At 34.7% G+C, this 20,865-nt stretch overlaps 2 protein-coding genes across 4 annotated transcripts in view; one reads left to right on the top strand and one right to left on the bottom strand.

Annotated features, from left to right (window-relative positions):
- The window catches only part of LOC125659624 (metallo-beta-lactamase domain-containing protein 1-like), a 28,985-nt gene extending 8,417 nt beyond the window's left edge, over positions 1-20,568 (bottom strand). The window contains exons 1-5 of one of the 3 annotated variants that reach the window (XM_048891361.2): positions 20,482-20,568; positions 18,612-18,700; positions 15,168-15,266; positions 7,550-7,713; positions 7,271-7,385 (exon numbers count right to left, since the gene is read on the bottom strand). In XM_048891361.2, the coding sequence (XP_048747318.1) occupies positions 7,271-7,385; positions 7,550-7,713; positions 15,168-15,266; positions 18,612-18,666 (433 nt within the window). In that variant the 5' untranslated portion in view covers positions 18,667-18,700; positions 20,482-20,568. The other 2 variants (XM_048891360.2, XM_048891359.2) reach the window with 2 other exon arrangements.
- The window catches only part of LOC125659626 (2'-deoxynucleoside 5'-phosphate N-hydrolase 1-like), a 370,196-nt gene that overhangs the window by 255,439 nt on the left and 93,892 nt on the right, over positions 1-20,865 (top strand). The gene's annotated exons all lie outside the window — the stretch shown is intronic.

The following is a 20,865-nucleotide window of genomic DNA, read 5'->3' as shown; positions in this document are numbered from 1 at the left end:
TCATAAAATTCTTTTAAGTGGTTTCAGAGGAGTTTAGCTGACAAGACCATACTTCTAAATTCAAAAGGGGCATAACTTCCAGACAAAAAAATCTGAATTTCCTGTGAATATGCATATCTACACAGCAAATTAGTCCTTATTTACTACAAAGTTTCATGAAATTCTGTTGAACGGTTTCAGAGGTGTTGAATTACAAGAACAGGAAGGACTGACACATCAAAAACATTACGCCCTCCGCAACTCATTGTGTGGGGCATAATTATCTCCTATTGGAAAGGGACATGACCTTTCATTTGTCATTTGAAAAAAAAAAGATTCCCCTTTCGTTTACCCAAGGTTGCTTTGGACAAGTTTGGTGAAAATTGGTCTAGTGGTTCTAGAGAAGAAGTAAAAAATGTAAAACATTTACAACAACCCTACCACTGACTGACAACTGACAACTTTTTATCAAAAACCCTTGACTTAGGAAAACTATCTCAAGATATAAATAATATATAAGCTTGGTTTTTCTATCATGTTTTCTTATCATAACCCAAATGTATTTCATACATACTGATGTTATGTGTATACTGATGTTATGTGTATATTGATGTTATGTATATATTGATGTTATGTGTATATTGATTTTATATGTATATTGATGTTATGTGTATATTGATGTTATGTGTATACTGATGTTATGTGTACACTGATGTTGTGTGTATATTGATGTTATGTATATACTGATGTTATGTGTATACTGATGTTATGTGTATACTGATGTTATGTGTATACTGATGTTGTGTGTATATTGATGTTATGTGTATACTGATGTTATGTGTATATTGATGTTGTGTGTATATTGATGTTATATGTTTACTGATGTTATGTGTATACTGATGTTATGTGTATACTGATGTTGTGTGTATATTGATGTTAAGTGTATACTGATGTTGTGTGTATACTGATGTTATGTGTATACTGATGTTATGTGTATACTGATGTTATGTGTATACTGATGTTATGTGTATACTGATGTTATGTGTATACTGATGTTGTGTGTATATTGATGTTATGTGTATATTAATGTTATGTGTATATTGATGTTATGTGTATATTAATGTTATGTGTATATTAATGTTATGTGTATACTGATGTTATGTGTATATTGATGCTATGTGTATATTGATGTTATGTGTATATTGATGTTATGTGTATACTGATGTTATGTGTATACTGATGTTGTGTGTATATTGATGCTATGTGTATACTGATGTTATGTGTATATTGATGTTGTGTGTATATTGATGTTATGTGTATATTGATGTTATGTGTATATTGATGTTATGTGTATACTGATGTTGTGTGTATATTGATGTTATGTGTATACTGATGTTATGTGTATACTAATGTTATATGTATACTGATGTTATGTGTATATTGATGTTATATGTATACTGATGTTATGTGTATATTGATGTTATATGTATACTGATGTTATGTGTATATTGATGCTATGTGTATATTGATGTTATGTGTATATTGATGTTATATGTATACTGATGTTATGTGTATATTGATGCTATGTGTATATTGATGCTATGTGTATATTGATGTTATGTGTATATCGATGTTGTGTGTATATTGATGTTATATGTATACTGATGTTATGTGTATACTGATGTTATGTGTATACTGATGTTGTGTGTATATTGATGTTATGTGTATACTGATGTTATGTGTATACTAATGTTATATGTATACTGATGTTATATGTATATTGATGTTATATGTATACTGATGTTATGTGTATATTGATGTTATATGTATACTGATGTTATGTGTATACTGATGTTATGTGTATACTGATGTTATGTGTATATTGATGTTATGTGTATATTGATGTTATGTGTATACTGATGTTATATGTATACTGATGTTATGTGTATATTGATGTTATATGTATATTGATGTTATGTGTATATTGATGTTATGTGTATATTGATGTTATGTGTATACTGATGTTATGTGTATATTGATGTTATGTGTATACTGATGTTATGTGTATACTGATGTTATGTGTATACTGATGTTATGTGTATATTGATGTTATGTGTATATTGATGTTATGTGTATACTGATGTTATGTGTATATTGATGTTATGTGTATACTGATGTTATATGTATACTGATGTTATGTGTATATTGATGTTATATGCATATTGATGTTATGTGTATATTGATGTTATGTGTATATTGATGTTATGTGTATACTGATGTTATGTGTATATTGATGTTATGTGTATACTGATGTTATGTGTATACTAATGTTGTGTGTATATTGATGTTATATGTATACTGATGTTATGTATATACTGATGTTGTGTGTATATTAATGTTATGTGTATACTGATGTTATATGTATACTGATGTTATGTGTATATTGATGTTATGTGTATATTGATGTTATGTGTATACTGATGTTATGTGTATATTGATGTTATGTGTATATTGATGTTATATGTATACTGATGTTATGTGTATATTGATGTTATGTGTATACTGATGTTATGTGTATATTAATGTTATGTGTATATTGATGTTGTGTGTATATTAATGTTATGTGTATATTGATGTTATGTGTATACTGATGTTGTGTGTATATTGATGTTATGTATATACTGATGTTATGTGTATACTGATGTTATGTGTATACTGATGTTGTGTGTATATTGATGTTATGTGTATACTGATGGTATGTGTATACTGATGTTATGTGTATACTGATGTTGTGTGTATATTGATGTTATGTGTATATTGATGTTATGTATATACTGATGTTATGTGTATATTGATGTTATGTGTATATTGATGTTATGTGTATACTGATGTTATGTGTATATTGATGTTATGTGTATACTAATGTTATGTGTATATTGATGTTATGTGTATATTGATGTTATGTGTATATTAATGTTATGTATATACTGATGTTGTGTGTATTTTGATGTTATGTATATACTGATGTTATGTGTATACTGATGTTATGTGTATACTGATGTTGTGTGTATATTGATGTTATGTGTATATTAATGTTATGTGTATATTAATGTTATGTGTATAGTGATGTTATGTGTATACTGATGTTATGTATATACTGATGTTATGTGAATACTGATGTTATATGTATACTGATGTTATATGTATATTGATGTTATGTGTATACTGATGGTATGTGTATACTGATGTTATGTATATACTGATGTTGTGTGTATATTGATGTTATGTGTATACTGATGGTATGTGTATACTGATGTTATGTGTATACTGATGTTGTGTGTATATTGATGTTATGTGTATACTGATGTTATGTGTATACTGATGTTGTGTGTATATTGATGTTATGTGTATATTAATGTTATGTGTATATTAATGTTATATGTATACTGATGTTGTGTGTATATTGATGTTATGTGTATACTGATGTTATGTGTATACTGATGTTATGTGTATATTGATGTTATATGTATATTGATGTTATATGTATACTGATGTTGTGTGTATATTGATGTGATGTGTATACTGATGTTATGTGTATACTGATGTTATGTGTATATTGATGTTATGTGTATACTGATGTTGTGTGTATATTGATGTTGTGGTATATTGATGTTATATGTATATTAATGTTATGTGTATATTGATGTTATGTGTATATTAATGTTATATGTATATTAATGTTATGTGTATATTGATGTTATGTGTATATTAATGTTATGTGTATACTGATGTTATGTGTATATTGATGTTATGTGTATACTGATGTTGTGTGTATATTGATGTTATGTGTATATTAATGTTATGTATATACTGATGTTATGTGTATATTAATGTTATATGTATATTAATGTTATGTGTATATTGATGTTATGTGTATATTAATGTTATGTGTATACTGATGGTATGTGTATATTGATGTTATGTGTATATTGATGTTGTGTGTATATTGATGTTATGTGTATATTGATGTTATGTGTATATTGATGTTATGTGTATACTGATGTTGTGTGTATATTGATGTTGTGGTATATTGATGTTATATGTATATTAATGTTATGTGTATATTGATGTTATGTGTATATTAATGTTATGTGTATATTAATGTTATGTGTATATTGATGTTATGTGTATACTGATGTTATGTGTATACTGATGTTATGTGTATATTGATGTTATATGTATATTGATGTTATATGTATACTGATGTTGTGTGTATACTGATGTTATGTGTATATTGATGTTATGTGTATACTGATGTTATGTGTATACTGATGTTATGTGTATATTGATGTTATATGTATATTGATGTTATATGTATACTGATGTTGTGTGTATACTGATGTTATGTGTATATTGATGTTATGTGTATACTGATGTTGTGTGTATATTGATGTTGTGGTATATTGATGTTATATGTATATTAATGTTATGTGTATATTGATGTTATGTGTATATTAATGTTATGTGTATATTAATGTTATGTGTATATTGATGTTATGTGTATATTGATGTTATGTGTATATTAATGTTATGTGTATATTGATGTTGTGTGTATACTGATGTTATGTGTATATTGATGTTATGTGTATATTAATATTATGTGTATATTAATGTTATGTGTATATTGATGTTATGTGTATACTGATGTTATGTGTATACTGATGTTATGTGTATATTGATGTTATGTGTATACTGATGTTATGTGTATATTAATGTTATGTATATACTGATGTTATGTGTATATTGATGTTATGTGTATACTGATGTTGTGTGTATATTGATGTTGTGGTATATTGATGTTATATGTATATTAATGTTATGTGTATATTGATGTTATGTGTATATTGATGTTATATGTATATTGATGTTATGTGTATACTGATGTTATGTGTATACTGATGTTATGTGTATATTGATGTTATATGTATATTGATGTTATATGTATACTGATGTTGTGTGTATATTGATGTGATGTGTATACTGATGTTATGTGTATACTGATGTTATGTGTATATTGATGTTATGTGTATACTGATCTTGTGTGTATATTGATGTTGTGGTATATTGATGTTATATGTATATTAATGTTATATGTATATTAATGTTATGTGTATATTGATGTTGTGTGTATATTGATGTTATGTGTATATTGATGTTATGTGTATACTGATGTTATATGTATATTAATGTTATGTGTATAGTGATGTTATATGTATACTGATGTTATATGTATATTGATGTTATGTGTATACTGATGGTATGTGTATACTGATGTTATGTATATACTGATGTTGTGTGTATATTGATGTTATGTGTATACTGATGGTATGTGTATACTGATGTTATGTGTATACTGATGTTGTGTGTATATTGATGGTATGTGTATACTGATGTTATGTATATATTGATGTTATATGTATACTGATGTTATGTGTATACTGATGTTATGTGTATATTAATGTTATGTGTATACTGATCTTGTGTGTATATTGATGTTATGTGAATACTGATGTTATATGTATATTGATGTTATGTGTATATTAATGTTATGTGTATATTGATGTTATGTGTATATTGATGTTATGTGTATATTGATGTTATGTGTATATTAATGTTATGTGTATATTGATGTTATGTGTATATTGATGTTATATGTATATTGATGTTATGTGTATATTGATGTTATGTGTATACTGATGTTGTGTGTATTTTGATGTTATGTGTATATTGATGTTATGTGTATACTGATGTTATGTGTATATTGATGTTATGTGTATATTAATGTTATGTGTATATTGATGTTATGTGTATATTGATTTTATATGTATATTGATGTTATATGTATACTGATGTTATGTGTATATTGATGTTATGTGTATATTAATGTTATGTGTATATTGATGTTATGTGTATATTGATGTTATGTGTATACTGATGTTGTGTGTATACTGATGTTATGTGTATATTGATGTTATGTGTATATTGATGTTATGTGTATATTAATGTTATGTGTATACTGATGTTATATGTATACTGATGTTATATGTATATTGATGTTATGTGTATATTGATGTTATGTGTATACTGATGTTGTGTGTATATTGATGTTATGTGTATATTGATGTTATGTGTATATTGATGTTGTATACTGATGTTATGTGTATATTGATGTTATGTGTATACTGATGTTATATGTATACTGATGTTATATGTATACTAATGTTATGTGTATATTGATGTTATATGTATACTGATGTTATGTGTATATTGATGTTATGTGTATATTGATGTTATATGTATACTGATGTTATATGTATACTAATGTTATGTGTATACTGATGTTATGTGTATATTGATGTTATGTGTATATTGATGTTATATGTATATTGATGTTATGTGTATACTGATGTTGTGTGTATATTGATGTTATGTGTATATTGATGTTATGTGTATACTGATGTTATATGTATATTGATGTTATGTGTATACTGATGTTATGTGTATACTGATGTTATATGTATATTGATGTTATGTGTATATTGATGTTATGTGTATACTGATGTTGTGTGTATATTGATGTTATGTGTATATTGATGTTATGTGTATATTGATGTTATGTGGTATATTGATGTTATGTGTATACTGATGTTATGTGTATATTGATGTTATGTGTATACTGATGTTATATGTATATTGATGTTATGTGTATATTGATGTTATATGTATACTGATGTTATATGTATATTAATGTTATGTGTATATTAATGTTATGTGTATATTGATGTTATGTGTATATTGATGTTATGTGTATACTGATGTTATGTGTATACTGATGTTGTGTGTATATTGATGTTATGTGTATATTGATGTTATGTGTATACTGATGTTATATGTATATTGATGTTATGTGTATACTGATGTTATGTGTATACTGATGTTATGTGTATATTAATGTTATGTGTATATTGATGTTATGTGTATACTGATGTTATATGTATATTGATGTTATGTGTATACTGATGTTATGTGTATACTGATGTTATGTGTATATTGATGTTATGTGTATACTGATGTTATATGTATACTGATGTTATATGTATACTAATGTTATGTGTATATTGATGTTATGTGTATATTGATGTTTTGTGTATATTGATGTTATGTGTATACTGATGTTATGTGAATACTGATGTTTTATGTATACTGATGTTATGTTAAGATGTTAAGATACCTGTTACTGCCACAGTTCCTAGATCCGTGTTGCTGACAATAACGGAGATGTCCGTACCTGTGTGTCCGGGGGTGGGAACCACCTCCACATCATCATCTATCTCATAAGGAATTCCCTAGACACACAAAAAGAAAGAAAAAATAATTTCCTGTTCACAGTTGAAAATCCTAAAATGACATTGATTGGAATATCAAACTTGACGGACATGTGATGAGCAGTGACTGAAGCAGCAGGTCACCCTTGTGAGTTAATACAGAATACAATGAACAATGATACTACCATTTTGAAATCGTGCATTTGGTATTGATCCCCAATACATATATCATAGGACAGAATGTGAACAGCATTACAGAAGAGGTTCAGGTTTCCAACATGATCGGAATGGCCATGAGTACACACACAATATTGTATATTTTCTGGAGAAAGTCCATTCTGTTTAAGACCTGAAATACATTATCAAAGTGTTAGTGATATTCTGGTATGCAGGAGGTTTTATGTATTTACACATACTGTAGATTCCTAACAGTACGCAGGGGATTTATTATTGCATAATTTTGCAAGAGGCATCACTTGTGAAATAAAATCATTTGCTTTTATTTTTCTGTTGTTAAAATACATGTAAGAACTCTTGATTAACAGATCACATGCGAATTCATGATCATATGATCTGATGTATACGAGTAATTTTTTTTTTTTCATATTAATTACTCACGTAAAATAAGGAATCTGGAGGATCTATCAGACTCCTGGCAATGCTTATTTCAATATTGATGACCAACAGTTACTAAGACATTATAACAGCATATATATCAGTATAAAGATATAGAGAAATGTCAGGGGGGGGGGGGGGGGGGGTGGAGGGTTGTCTTACATTTGGAAAATGACAACACTACAAAGCAGAATAAGCCTTCACAACTACCTACTGTATTTCATACTGCGGTCACTCAACCATTCCTTGGCAACAATGGCCCTTCCATCCACCTCCCTCTCCCCTTTGGGAACATTGACTCTTCCATCAATCTCCCTCTCTAACCATCTCTAGGCTACCACTCACTCTAATTCAACCACTGTTTGACTGAGTCATCCATACACAAACTCACCCATCAATTCTTACTTACCTAACTTCCCTCTTTCCAACTCACTCACTCCCTTTAATACCAAACTCACACATCCACTCTAATTCAACCACCACTCATTGACTGACTCATCCACAAACAAACTCACTTACAAGTACCAACTCTCACTCATCCACACACAGACTCACATGTACTAACTCTCATTCACCCACTCACAGGTACCAACACTCGCTCATCCACACACAAACTCACAAGTTCCAACACTCACTCATCCACACACATACTTACAAGTACCAACTCTCACTCATCCACACACAGACTCACATGTACTAACTCTCACTCACCCACTCACAGGTACCAACTCTCACTCATCCACACACAGATTCACAAATACCAACTCTCACTCTTCCACACACAAACTCATAAGTACCAACTCTCACTCATCCACCCACAGGTACCAACTCTCACTCATCCACACACAGACTCACATGTATTAACTCTCACTCACCCACTCACAGGTACCAACTCTCACTCACCCACACACAGACTCACAAATACCAATTCTCACTCTTCCACACACAAACTCACAAGTACCAACTCTCACTCACCCACACACAAATTCCCAGGTACCAACCCTTACTCATCCACACACAAACTCACAGGTACCAACTCTCACTCACCCACTCATAGGTACCAACTCTCACTCATCCACACACAAACTCACAGGTACCAACTCTCACTTATCCACACACAAACTCACAGGTACCAACACTCACTTATCCACACACAAACTCACAAGTACCAACTCTCACTCATCCACACACAAACTCACAGGTACCAACACTCACTCACCCACACAGACTCACAAGTACTAACTCTCACTCACCCACTCACAGGTACCAACACTCACTCATCCACACACAAACTCACAAGTACCAACTCTCACTCACCCACACAGACTCACAAGTACTAACTCTCACTCACCCACTCACAGGTACCAACTCTCACTCATCCATACACAAACTCACAAGTACCAACTCTCACTCATCCACACACAAACTCACAGGTACCAACTCTCACTCACCCACACACAAACTCACAAGTACCAACTCTCACTCATCCACACACAAACTCACAGGTACCAACTCTCACTTATCCACACACAAACTCACAGGTACCAACTATCACTCATCCACACACAAACTCACAAGTACCAACTCTCACTTATCCACACACAAACTCACAAGTACCAACTCACAGGTACCAACTCTCACTCATCCACACACAAACTCACAAGTACCAACTCTCACTTATCCACACACAAACTCACAAGTACCAACTCTCACTCATCCATACACAAACTCACAGGTACCAACTCTCACTCATCCACACACAAACTCACAAGTACCAACTCTCACTTATCCACACACAAACTCACAAGTACCAACTCACAGGTACCAACTCTCACTCATCCACACACAAACTCACAAGTACCAACTCTCACTTATCCACACACAAACTCACAAGTACCAACTCTCACTCATCCATACACAAACTCACAGGTACCAACTCTCACTCATCCACACACAAACTCACAGGTACCAACTCTCACTCACCCACTCATAGGTACCAACTCTCACTCATCCACACACAAACTCACAGGTACCAACTCTCACTCATCCACACACAGACTCACAGGTACCAACACTCACTCATCCACACACAAACTCACAGGTACCAACTCTCACTCATCCATACACAAACTCACAAGTACCAACTCTCACTCACCCACACAGACTCACAAGTACTAACTCTCACTCACCCACTCACAGGTACCAACACTCACTCATCCACACACAAACTCACAGGTACCAACACTCACTCATCCACACACAAACTCACAAGTACCAACACTCACTCATCCACACACAAACTCACAAGTACCAACTCTCACTCATCCACACACAAACTCACAGGTACCAACACTCACTCATCCACACACAAACTCACAGGTACCAACTCTCACTCACCCACACAGACTCACAAGTACCAACTCTCACTCACCCATACACAAACTCACAAGTACCAACTCTCACTCATCCACACACAAATTCACAGGTACCAACACTCACTCATCCACACACAGACTCACAAGTACCAACTCTCACTTATCCACACACAAACTCATGCACCCACTGACTTGCACTCACCAATTAATTCACACACTAACTCTCACTTGTCCATTATACCTCCTTCCTCAACAATTCATGCACTCTTAGGCCTTATACTCATCACCCACACACAAACTCATACACACCCACACCAAACTCATACACACCTACACACAAACTCATACACACCCACACACAAACTCATACACACCAACACCAACTCTCACTCATCCACACACAAACTCACAGGTACCAACACTCACTCATCCACACACAAACTCACAGGTACCAACTCTCACTCACCCACACAGACTCACAAGTACCAACTCTCACTCACCCATACACAAACTCACAAGTACCAACTCTCACTAATCCACACACAAATTCACAGGTACCAACACTCACTTATCCACACACAAACTCACAAATACCAACTCTCACTCATCCACACACAAACTCACAGGTACCAACTATCACTTATCCACACACAAACTCACAAGTACCAACTCTCACTTATCCACACACAAACTCACAAGTACCAACTCACAGGTACCAACTCTCACTCATCCACACACAAACTCACAAGTACCAACTCTCACTTATCCACACACAAACTCACAAGTACCAACTCTCACTCATCCATACACAAACTCACAGGTACCAACTCTCACTCATCCACACACAAACTCACAGGTACCAACTCTCACTCACCCACTCATAGGTACCAACTCTCACTCATCCACACACAAACTCACAGGTACCAACTCTCACTCATCCACACACAGACTCACAGGTACCAACACTCACTCATCCACACACAAACTCACAGGTACCAACTCTCACTCATCCATACACAAACTCACAAGTACCAACTCTCACTCACCCACACAGACTCACAAGTACTAACTCTCACTCACCCACTCACAGGTACCAACACTCACTCATCCACACACAAACTCACAGGTACCAACACTCACTTATCCACACACAAACTCACAAGTACCAACACTCACTCATCCACACACAAACTCACAAGTACCAACTCTCACTCACCCACACAGACTCACAAGTACTAACTCTCACTCACCCACTCACAGGTACCAACACTCACTCATCCACACACAAACTCACAAGTACCAACTCTCACTCATCCACACACAAACTCACAGGTACCAACTCTCACTCATCCACACACAAACTCACAGGTACCAACACTCACTCATCCACACACAAACTCACAAGTACCAACACTCACTCATCCACACACAAACTCACAAGTACCAACTCTCACTCATCCACACACAAACTCACAGGTACCAACACTCACTCATCCACACACAAACTCACAGGTACCAACTCTCACTCACCCACACAGACTCACAAGTACCAACTCTCACTCACCCATACACAAACTCACAAGTACCAACTCTCACTCATCCACACACAAATTCACAGGTACCAACACTCACTCATCCACACACAGACTCACAAGTACCAACTCTCACTTATCCACACACAAACTCATGCACCCACTGACTTGCACTCACCAATTAATTCACACACTAACTCTCACTTGTCCATTATACCTCCTTCCTCAACAATTCATGCACTCTTAGGCCTTATACTCATCACCCACACACAAACTCATACACACCCACACCAAACTCATACACACCTACACACAAACTCATACACACCCACACACAAACTCATACACACCAACACCAACTCTCACTCATCCACACACAAACTCACAGGTACCAACACTCACTCATCCACACACAAACTCACAGGTACCAACTCTCACTCACCCACACAGACTCACAAGTACCAACTCTCACTCACCCATACACAAACTCACAAGTACCAACTCTCACTAATCCACACACAAATTCACAGGTACCAACACTCACTTATCCACACACAAACTCACAAATACCAACTCTCACTCATCCACACACAAACTCACAGGTACCAACTATCACTTATCCACACACAAACTCACAAGTACCAACTCTCACTTATCCACACACAAACTCACAAGTACCAACTCACAGGTACCAACTCTCACTCATCCACACACAAACTCACAAGTACCAACTCTCACTTATCCACACACAAACTCACAAGTACCAACTCTCACTCATCCATACACAAACTCACAGGTACCAACTCTCACTCATCCACACACAAACTCACAGGTACCAACTCTCACTCACCCACTCATAGGTACCAACTCTCACTCATCCACACACAAACTCACAGGTACCAACTCTCACTCATCCACACACAGACTCACAGGTACCAACACTCACTCATCCACACACAAACTCACAGGTACCAACTCTCACTCATCCATACACAAACTCACAAGTACCAACTCTCACTCACCCACACAGACTCACAAGTACTAACTCTCACTCACCCACTCACAGGTACCAACACTCACTCATCCACACACAAACTCACAGGTACCAACACTCACTTATCCACACACAAACTCACAAGTACCAACTCTCACTCACCCACACAGACTCACAAGTACTAACTCTCACTCACCCACTCACAGGTACCAACACTCACTCATCCACACACAAACTCACAAGTACCAACTCTCACTCATCCACACACAAACTCACAGGTACCAACTCTCACTCATCCACACACAAACTCACAGGTACCAACTCTCACTCACCCACACAGACTCACAAGTACCAACTCTCACTCACCCATACACAAACTCACAAGTACCAACTCTCACTCATCCACACACAAATTCACAGGTACCAACACTCACTCATCCACACACAGACTCACAAGTACCAACTCTCACTTATCCACACACAAACTCATGCACCCACTGACTTGCACTCACCAATTAATTCACACACTAACTCTCACTTGTCCATTATACCTCCTTCCTCAACAATTCATGCACTCTTAGGCCTTATACTCATCACCCACACACAAACTCATACACACCCACACCAAACTCATACACACCTACACACAAACTCATACACACCCACACACAAACTCATACACACCAACACCAACTCTCACTCATCCACACACAAACTCACAGGTACCAACACTCACTCATCCACACACAAACTCACAGGTACCAACTCTCACTCACCCACACAGACTCACAAGTACCAACTCTCACTCACCCATACACAAACTCACAAGTACCAACTCTCACTAATCCACACACAAATTCACAGGTACCAACACTCACTTATCCACACACAAACTCACAAATACCAACTCTCACTCATCCACACACAAACTCACAGGTACCAACTATCACTTATCCACACACAAACTCACAAGTACCAACTCTCACTTATCCACACACAAACTCACAAGTACCAACTCACAGGTACCAACTCTCACTCATCCACACACAAACTCACAAGTACCAACTCTCACTTATCCACACACAAACTCACAAGTACCAACTCTCACTCATCCATACACAAACTCACAGGTACCAACTCTCACTCATCCACACACAAACTCACAGGTACCAACTCTCACTCACCCACTCATAGGTACCAACTCTCACTCATCCACACACAAACTCACAGGTACCAACTCTCACTCATCCACACACAGACTCACAGGTACCAACACTCACTCATCCACACACAAACTCACAGGTACCAACTCTCACTCATCCATACACAAACTCACAAGTACCAACTCTCACTCACCCACACAGACTCACAAGTACTAACTCTCACTCACCCACTCACAGGTACCAACACTCACTCATCCACACACAAACTCACAGGTACCAACACTCACTTATCCACACACAAACTCACAAGTACCAACACTCACTCATCCACACACAAACTCACAAGTACCAACTCTCACTCACCCACACAGACTCACAAGTACTAACTCTCACTCACCCACTCACAGGTACCAACACTCACTCATCCACACACAAACTCACAAGTACCAACTCTCACTCATCCACACACAAACTCACAGGTACCAACTCTCACTCATCCACACACAAACTCACAGGTACCAACACTCACTCATCCACACACAAACTCACAAGTACCAACACTCACTCATCCACACACAAACTCACAAGTACCAACTCTCACTCATCCACACACAAACTCACAGGTACCAACACTCACTCATCCACACACAAACTCACAGGTACCAACTCTCACTCACCCACACAGACTCACAAGTACCAACTCTCACTCACCCATACACAAACTCACAAGTACCAACTCTCACTAATCCACACACAAATTCACAGGTACCAACACTCACTCATCCACACACAGACTCACAAGTACCAACTCTCACTTATCCACACACAAACTCATGCACCCACTGACTTGCACTCACCAATTAATTCACACACTAACTCTCACTTGTCCATTATACCTCCTTCCTCAACAACTCATGCACTCTTAGGCCTTATACTCATCACCCACACACAAACTCATACACACCCACACCAAACTCATACACACCTACACACAAACTCATACACACCCACACACAAACTCATACACACCCACACCAAACCCACAAACTCTCACTCACCTACCCTAATGATCCAAACAGACATTTGAACTAATTACTATCAGTTATTCTTAAGAAATGAATTACCATTCAGAATGTTGTCTCTGTCCCAAGGGTTTCCAGTGTCAACAATGATGTTTTTAGGCCCTTTAATCAAACTAATGCTTCCACATGCCCTTTGTTGACCTAAAGAATTATAGTCTAGCTAATCAATTGGCTCTAATTTTGGCAAAAATTTCAAACTACATTTGTAAATAACATTCAAAGAAGTAAATAAATATTTTATTGATTAAGCAAGATATACATTTTACTAATAATAATTCTAGCAATGAATTCACTTAGCTACAATAATGTAGACCTCTTGAATTTTTGGGGTTTTTTTGGGGGGGGGGGGGGGGGGGGGGAGAACGAAAATGTCAGAATGAAAACAAGAGGCCCATAGGCCCCATTGCTCACTTGAGTCACCTTGGCCCAAATTTAAAGATTTTCCCTATATATTCGCATGTAAAACTTTGATCCCCTATTGTGGTTCCATCCTACCCCCGGGGGTCATGATTTTAACAAACTTGAATCTGCACTATGTCAGGAAGCTTTCATGTAAATGTAAACTTCTTTAGCCCTATGGTTCTTGAGAAGATTTTTAAAGATTTTCCCTCTATATTTGTATGTAAAACTTTGATCCCCTATTGCACCCCATCCTACTCATGGGGGGTCATGATTTTAACAAACTTGAATCTGCACTATGTCAGAAAGCTTTCATTTAAATATAAAGTTTTCCCAGTGATTCTTCAGAAGATTTTTAATGATTTCCTGATATATTTGTATGTAAAACTTTGATTCCCTATTGTGGCCCCATCCTACCCCCAGGGGCCATGATTTTAACAAACTTGAATCTGCACTATGTCAGAAAGTTTTCATGTCAATTAGTACTTTTCTAGCCCAGTGGTTCTTGAGGAAGATTTTTAAAGATTTTCACTATATATTTGTATGTAAAACTTTGATCCCCTGTTGTAAATTTGTACTTTCCTAGCCTAGTGATTCTTGAGAAGAAGATTTTTAAAGATTTTCCCTATGTAATTGTATGTAAAACTTTGATCCCCTATTGTGGCCCCATCCTTAGACACCTGTATATGTATATTATATGTCTTAGGCACCTGTATATGTATATTATATGTCTTAGACACCTGTATATGTATATTATATGTCTTAGACACCTGTATATGTATATTATATGTCTTAGACACCTGTATATGTATATTATATGTCTTAGACACCTGTATATGTATATTATACGTCTTAGGCACCTGTATATGTATATTATATGTCTTAGGCACCTGTATATGTATATTATATGTCCTAGACACCTGTATATGTATATTATATGTCTTAGACACCTGTATATGTATATTATATGTCCTAGACACCTGTATATGTATATTATACGTCTTAGACACCTGTATATGTATATTATATGTCTTAGACACCTGTATATGTATATTATATGTCCTAGACACCTGTATATGTATATTATACGTCTTAGACACCTGTATATGTATATTATATGTCTTAGACACCTGTATATGTATATTATATGTCTTAGACACCTGTATATGTATATTATACATCTTAGACACCTGTATATGTATATTATATGTCTTAGACACCTGTATATGTATATTATACGTCTTAGGCACCTGTATATGTATATTATATGTCTTAGGCACCTGTATATGTATATTATATGTCTTAGGCTAGGAGGTAACGGAGATGTCATAGAACATATATGTATATTGTAAGCCTTAGGCTATGAGGTGATACTTTTGATTTCCATTAGTGGAACTCTTCAAATTAAAGGTGCGTAAAGTCATGCTACCGGGACAACGTAAACAAATATGGCATTGAATACAAATTATAATCAACTGCAGAACACAACACTGATCAAAATTCTAAAGTTAAAAGAAATTAATTATTTTAACAAGAAAAAAGACAAACTTGTTAAACTATGTGAGGGAGCACAGGTACTGAATTTGCTAAATTTGACCGATATAAAGCATCAACCGCAAGAAGAACTGTAAAGGAAAAAACCTATGCATATCCAACATAACGAAATTTTCTTGCAAATAATGGGATTCATATGCTTGTAAAGTTATTCTTTCAGACTATGAAGATATTCTATCATACAATTAGCGCAGGTACATATGGCATGGACTTTGTAAGTATACATGTAACCCCTTCCCCCCTCCTCTTCCAGTATTTGAAAATAAATTATCCATCTGTCAAACTGCAATTTTTTTTATTTTGAGACGTTTATAACACTAATTAACACAACTGTTATGTTTTCGAACTTCATCTAAGCTATTTCAAAAATTACATATGTCGATAGACATCGATTTTTTAATTTTTTGAAACAGATGTGATGACGTTCAAAAACACATTAGTCTTATATATTAGTGTTAGATTTTTAAAAATGTAATTTGACTAATGGCTATTTTACCATGACACCATGTTTTTTTTTTAAAATATATATATTTTAAAAAACTGGGGGATCAACGTTTTGCTTATGTCCCGGTAATCTCGCACTTGCTCGCGAGACTTGTTCATTGACGTGCAGGAGTCATCAAAGCGCGATAACTCTGACGGGCTGGTAATAGGAAGTATTGAGATGTCATAGACATGTACTGAATGTTTTTGAAACATAATTTGCACTTTATAAGTTCTACAATCTAATTCAAATTAGATCCTTTGATCCGCTCACCTACGACCGCTACACTGCAAAAGAAGCTACACGTGACAGAGAAATGAAAATAGAAACAGAAAATCCTAAACAGACAGAAAAACATATAAACATCACTGTACCACAATACATCCCTTCTAAAGATGGACATGTAAAAATTTTATTGAAACTTTAACCTTGCTCATAACTATTGAATATTGAGTTGTACATAATTATTTCATGTATGCATTCCTTAGGACATTAGACCTTAAATATTTTGGTACCAAAGTTTTTGACCTTTTAATCTTGACCTTGGATTTTTACCTACTAGCTCTTAAGAAAAGTTGATTTAGGCAATATATTCTGAACAGCTTAAGGTATTGCTTCAATTTATTTATATTTTGTATATATATTACATTTCATACCATGCTTTTTAACTTGTGACCTTGTATCATGGTGTCTTGACCCTTTGGTAATAGGTTGGGGCCACAATATGGGGTAAAAATCTGCATAGGAATAATCTTTTTAAAATCACAATAGCTGAACAGCAGCAGGGCTAAGGTGAGTCGGGTGAGCAATGTGGTCCATGGGGCCTCTTGTTTATATTGACCTTACTTAGCCTAGACATAATTACTAGGTTTATCATAATCTCGGCTGAATACATTCACCGGTGAGGTCTAAGGTTTAACCAACCCAATAACATCAAGGATATTTAACAACAACACTTCGTCTAGTCTAACAAATTTTCAAATATGTGACATGATTTTAATGATTATTCAAATAAATCAAGTTTGTCTTGTTGCTGAGGAACTCCTTACCTGGGCCTTCTGCTTTACTGTAGCCTTCTTTTAAAACAATTACTTCATAGGGCATGGTGTTGTCACGCTAAGGCTCAAAGGGGTTGCAACTGTCGAGAGAATAGAAAAGAATCATTCAATTCCAATCCTAGGCCCAGATAGCATACAAAGCTTATAACAAGAATGTGAGCATTGAAGAGATATTTAACCTGTTAACTTCAGAATTGAAAAGAACTCTTAAATACAATTTTTAATTTAAACAATATTTTATTCACAAATAAGTGAATGGGATCGGACAGCAGGCATCTATGACGAACTTAAAGGGACTGGTTCACAATTCTTGAAAAAAAGTTTTCATTTTTGATGTTGAAAATTTAAAATATAACTCATTTAATGTTGACAAGTGACAACCAAAATTTGGACCTTCTGAATGGAAGGATTAAAAGCAATATTTCAGCCTTAATTAATCTGTGTTATGTATATAAACAAAGACTGGAGTCTTTTTACAAACAAACCAGTGAAATGTTAATTTTGCAATTTAAAGCATTCTAATATTTTGTACAATCACACAATTTTTACTTTTAAATGACACATTTTACCTATTAAGAATACTTGAAATGTGGTATATACAATAAACTAGCTTATATCGACAATGTCATCCATTTATTTTGAAAACTTCATAAACAATTTAATTAACACACTTCAATCTTTGTTTATAAAACAAATAATAAACTCTCTATAACAAGCTTCTGTCATGATATATAACCTCAATTTTTTGTGAAACCTTTTAAACATAATACATTGTTGGTTTTGATCATTTTAACAGGTCCAGTCCAAAAACTATTTCTATACCCATGTAGCTACTTATAGCTACCAAGGTATTTAAACCTACTCCAGGTAGCTATTTTTACCTACTTTTTCCTTTGCTTACATTTCGTGGCCAAACACAGGAACGGTGCAATATATGGTGTGTACCAAATTTCTTGATTTACTTACACTGACGATGAATTAACCACAAAAATATTGGACAAAAAATGATTACTTTCTAACCTTTTAAATTTGCATCAATAACTACTCCCCGAGTTCCATTTTCTAGGAGCTTAGGATCAAAGCTACATGATAAGAAGTCTAGAATGTCTTACAAATTAATGTTTACCTTCATGCATTTCAACACTAAAGGTTTTTGGTGCGATTTTTCATGCATTTCTTCAACATTCTCCACCCTCGTAAAGCATATGTAAAGTATATTCAAATTTACACTCTGAATTTTGTCGTGCACATGCACAACATAATACATAAAACAACTGACCTGTTTAAAAGATGCGCCTTAATTATTATTTATTTATATTTTTAAAAACAGGTAAAAGTATCATGTAGAAGTAGCTACTTTAAATACTAGGTAGTCTTTCTGGACCTGTTAAAGTGAAAAACAAACTTTGGGGGGGGGGGGGGATCGTGAATCAGCCCCTTGAATTCGAAATGGTAATTTCTTCACACAGACAGACACCAGTTTTTAACAGAAATATGCCATGTCACATAAATGGCCACTTAATAAAATGTTGAAATACCGTTACAAAGACAAAGTGAAAGTAACAAATTTGCCGAAGGCTTTGGCAAAGCTTCACACATTTTCAAAAGCTAAAATTAACTTCAAGTCAACTTTTAAATAACTCTAAATCAACATCGTTCATTTTAATTGTTATATTACCTTCTTTTGTCAAGTAACGGACAAATATTTAACAGTTGTTTAAGGCATATGCGGCATTAATCTATTTACAGTTCGATACCTCAATCTCAGTACATAAAATAGTCTCTGAAGCAGCATTAATAATTAATAATAAAAAAAATCCTACCCAAAAACAATAAATACAGTATATTCATGCAACATTACTTCGTATTATATATCATTTAAATTCGGGTCTATTGTATTCGTTTATTCTAACTGATAAGTATGGGTATAAGGGGTGACGGGTTTTAGTCGTGGCCTTGTCTTCAACTTCCACATTCTTGTCCTTACCGATGCTGTGGGGATTAAATACAAGCGTTTTGATTATTAAGACTAATCGGTACCCAGTAATTTTCGTCACCAAGCTAATTTTATTCCATTTCTTGTTTGTTACTTTTGATTAAGATACGCCAAACAAATTGAAAATATAATCACTTAATGATTTAATTTTGAAGATCTTAATGTCAGAATTTATATTTTCACCACTGGAAACAATTTGGGTTTAATCTTCCGGGGACTAGACTGCACATAGATATATTTTAATAATGC

Source organism: Ostrea edulis, chromosome 9 (genome assembly GCF_947568905.1).
Source record: "Ostrea edulis chromosome 9, xbOstEdul1.1, whole genome shotgun sequence".
NCBI classification, from domain to species: Eukaryota; Metazoa; Mollusca; class Bivalvia; order Ostreida; family Ostreidae; genus Ostrea; species Ostrea edulis.
This window is presented reverse-complemented; position numbering and strand designations above follow the sequence as displayed.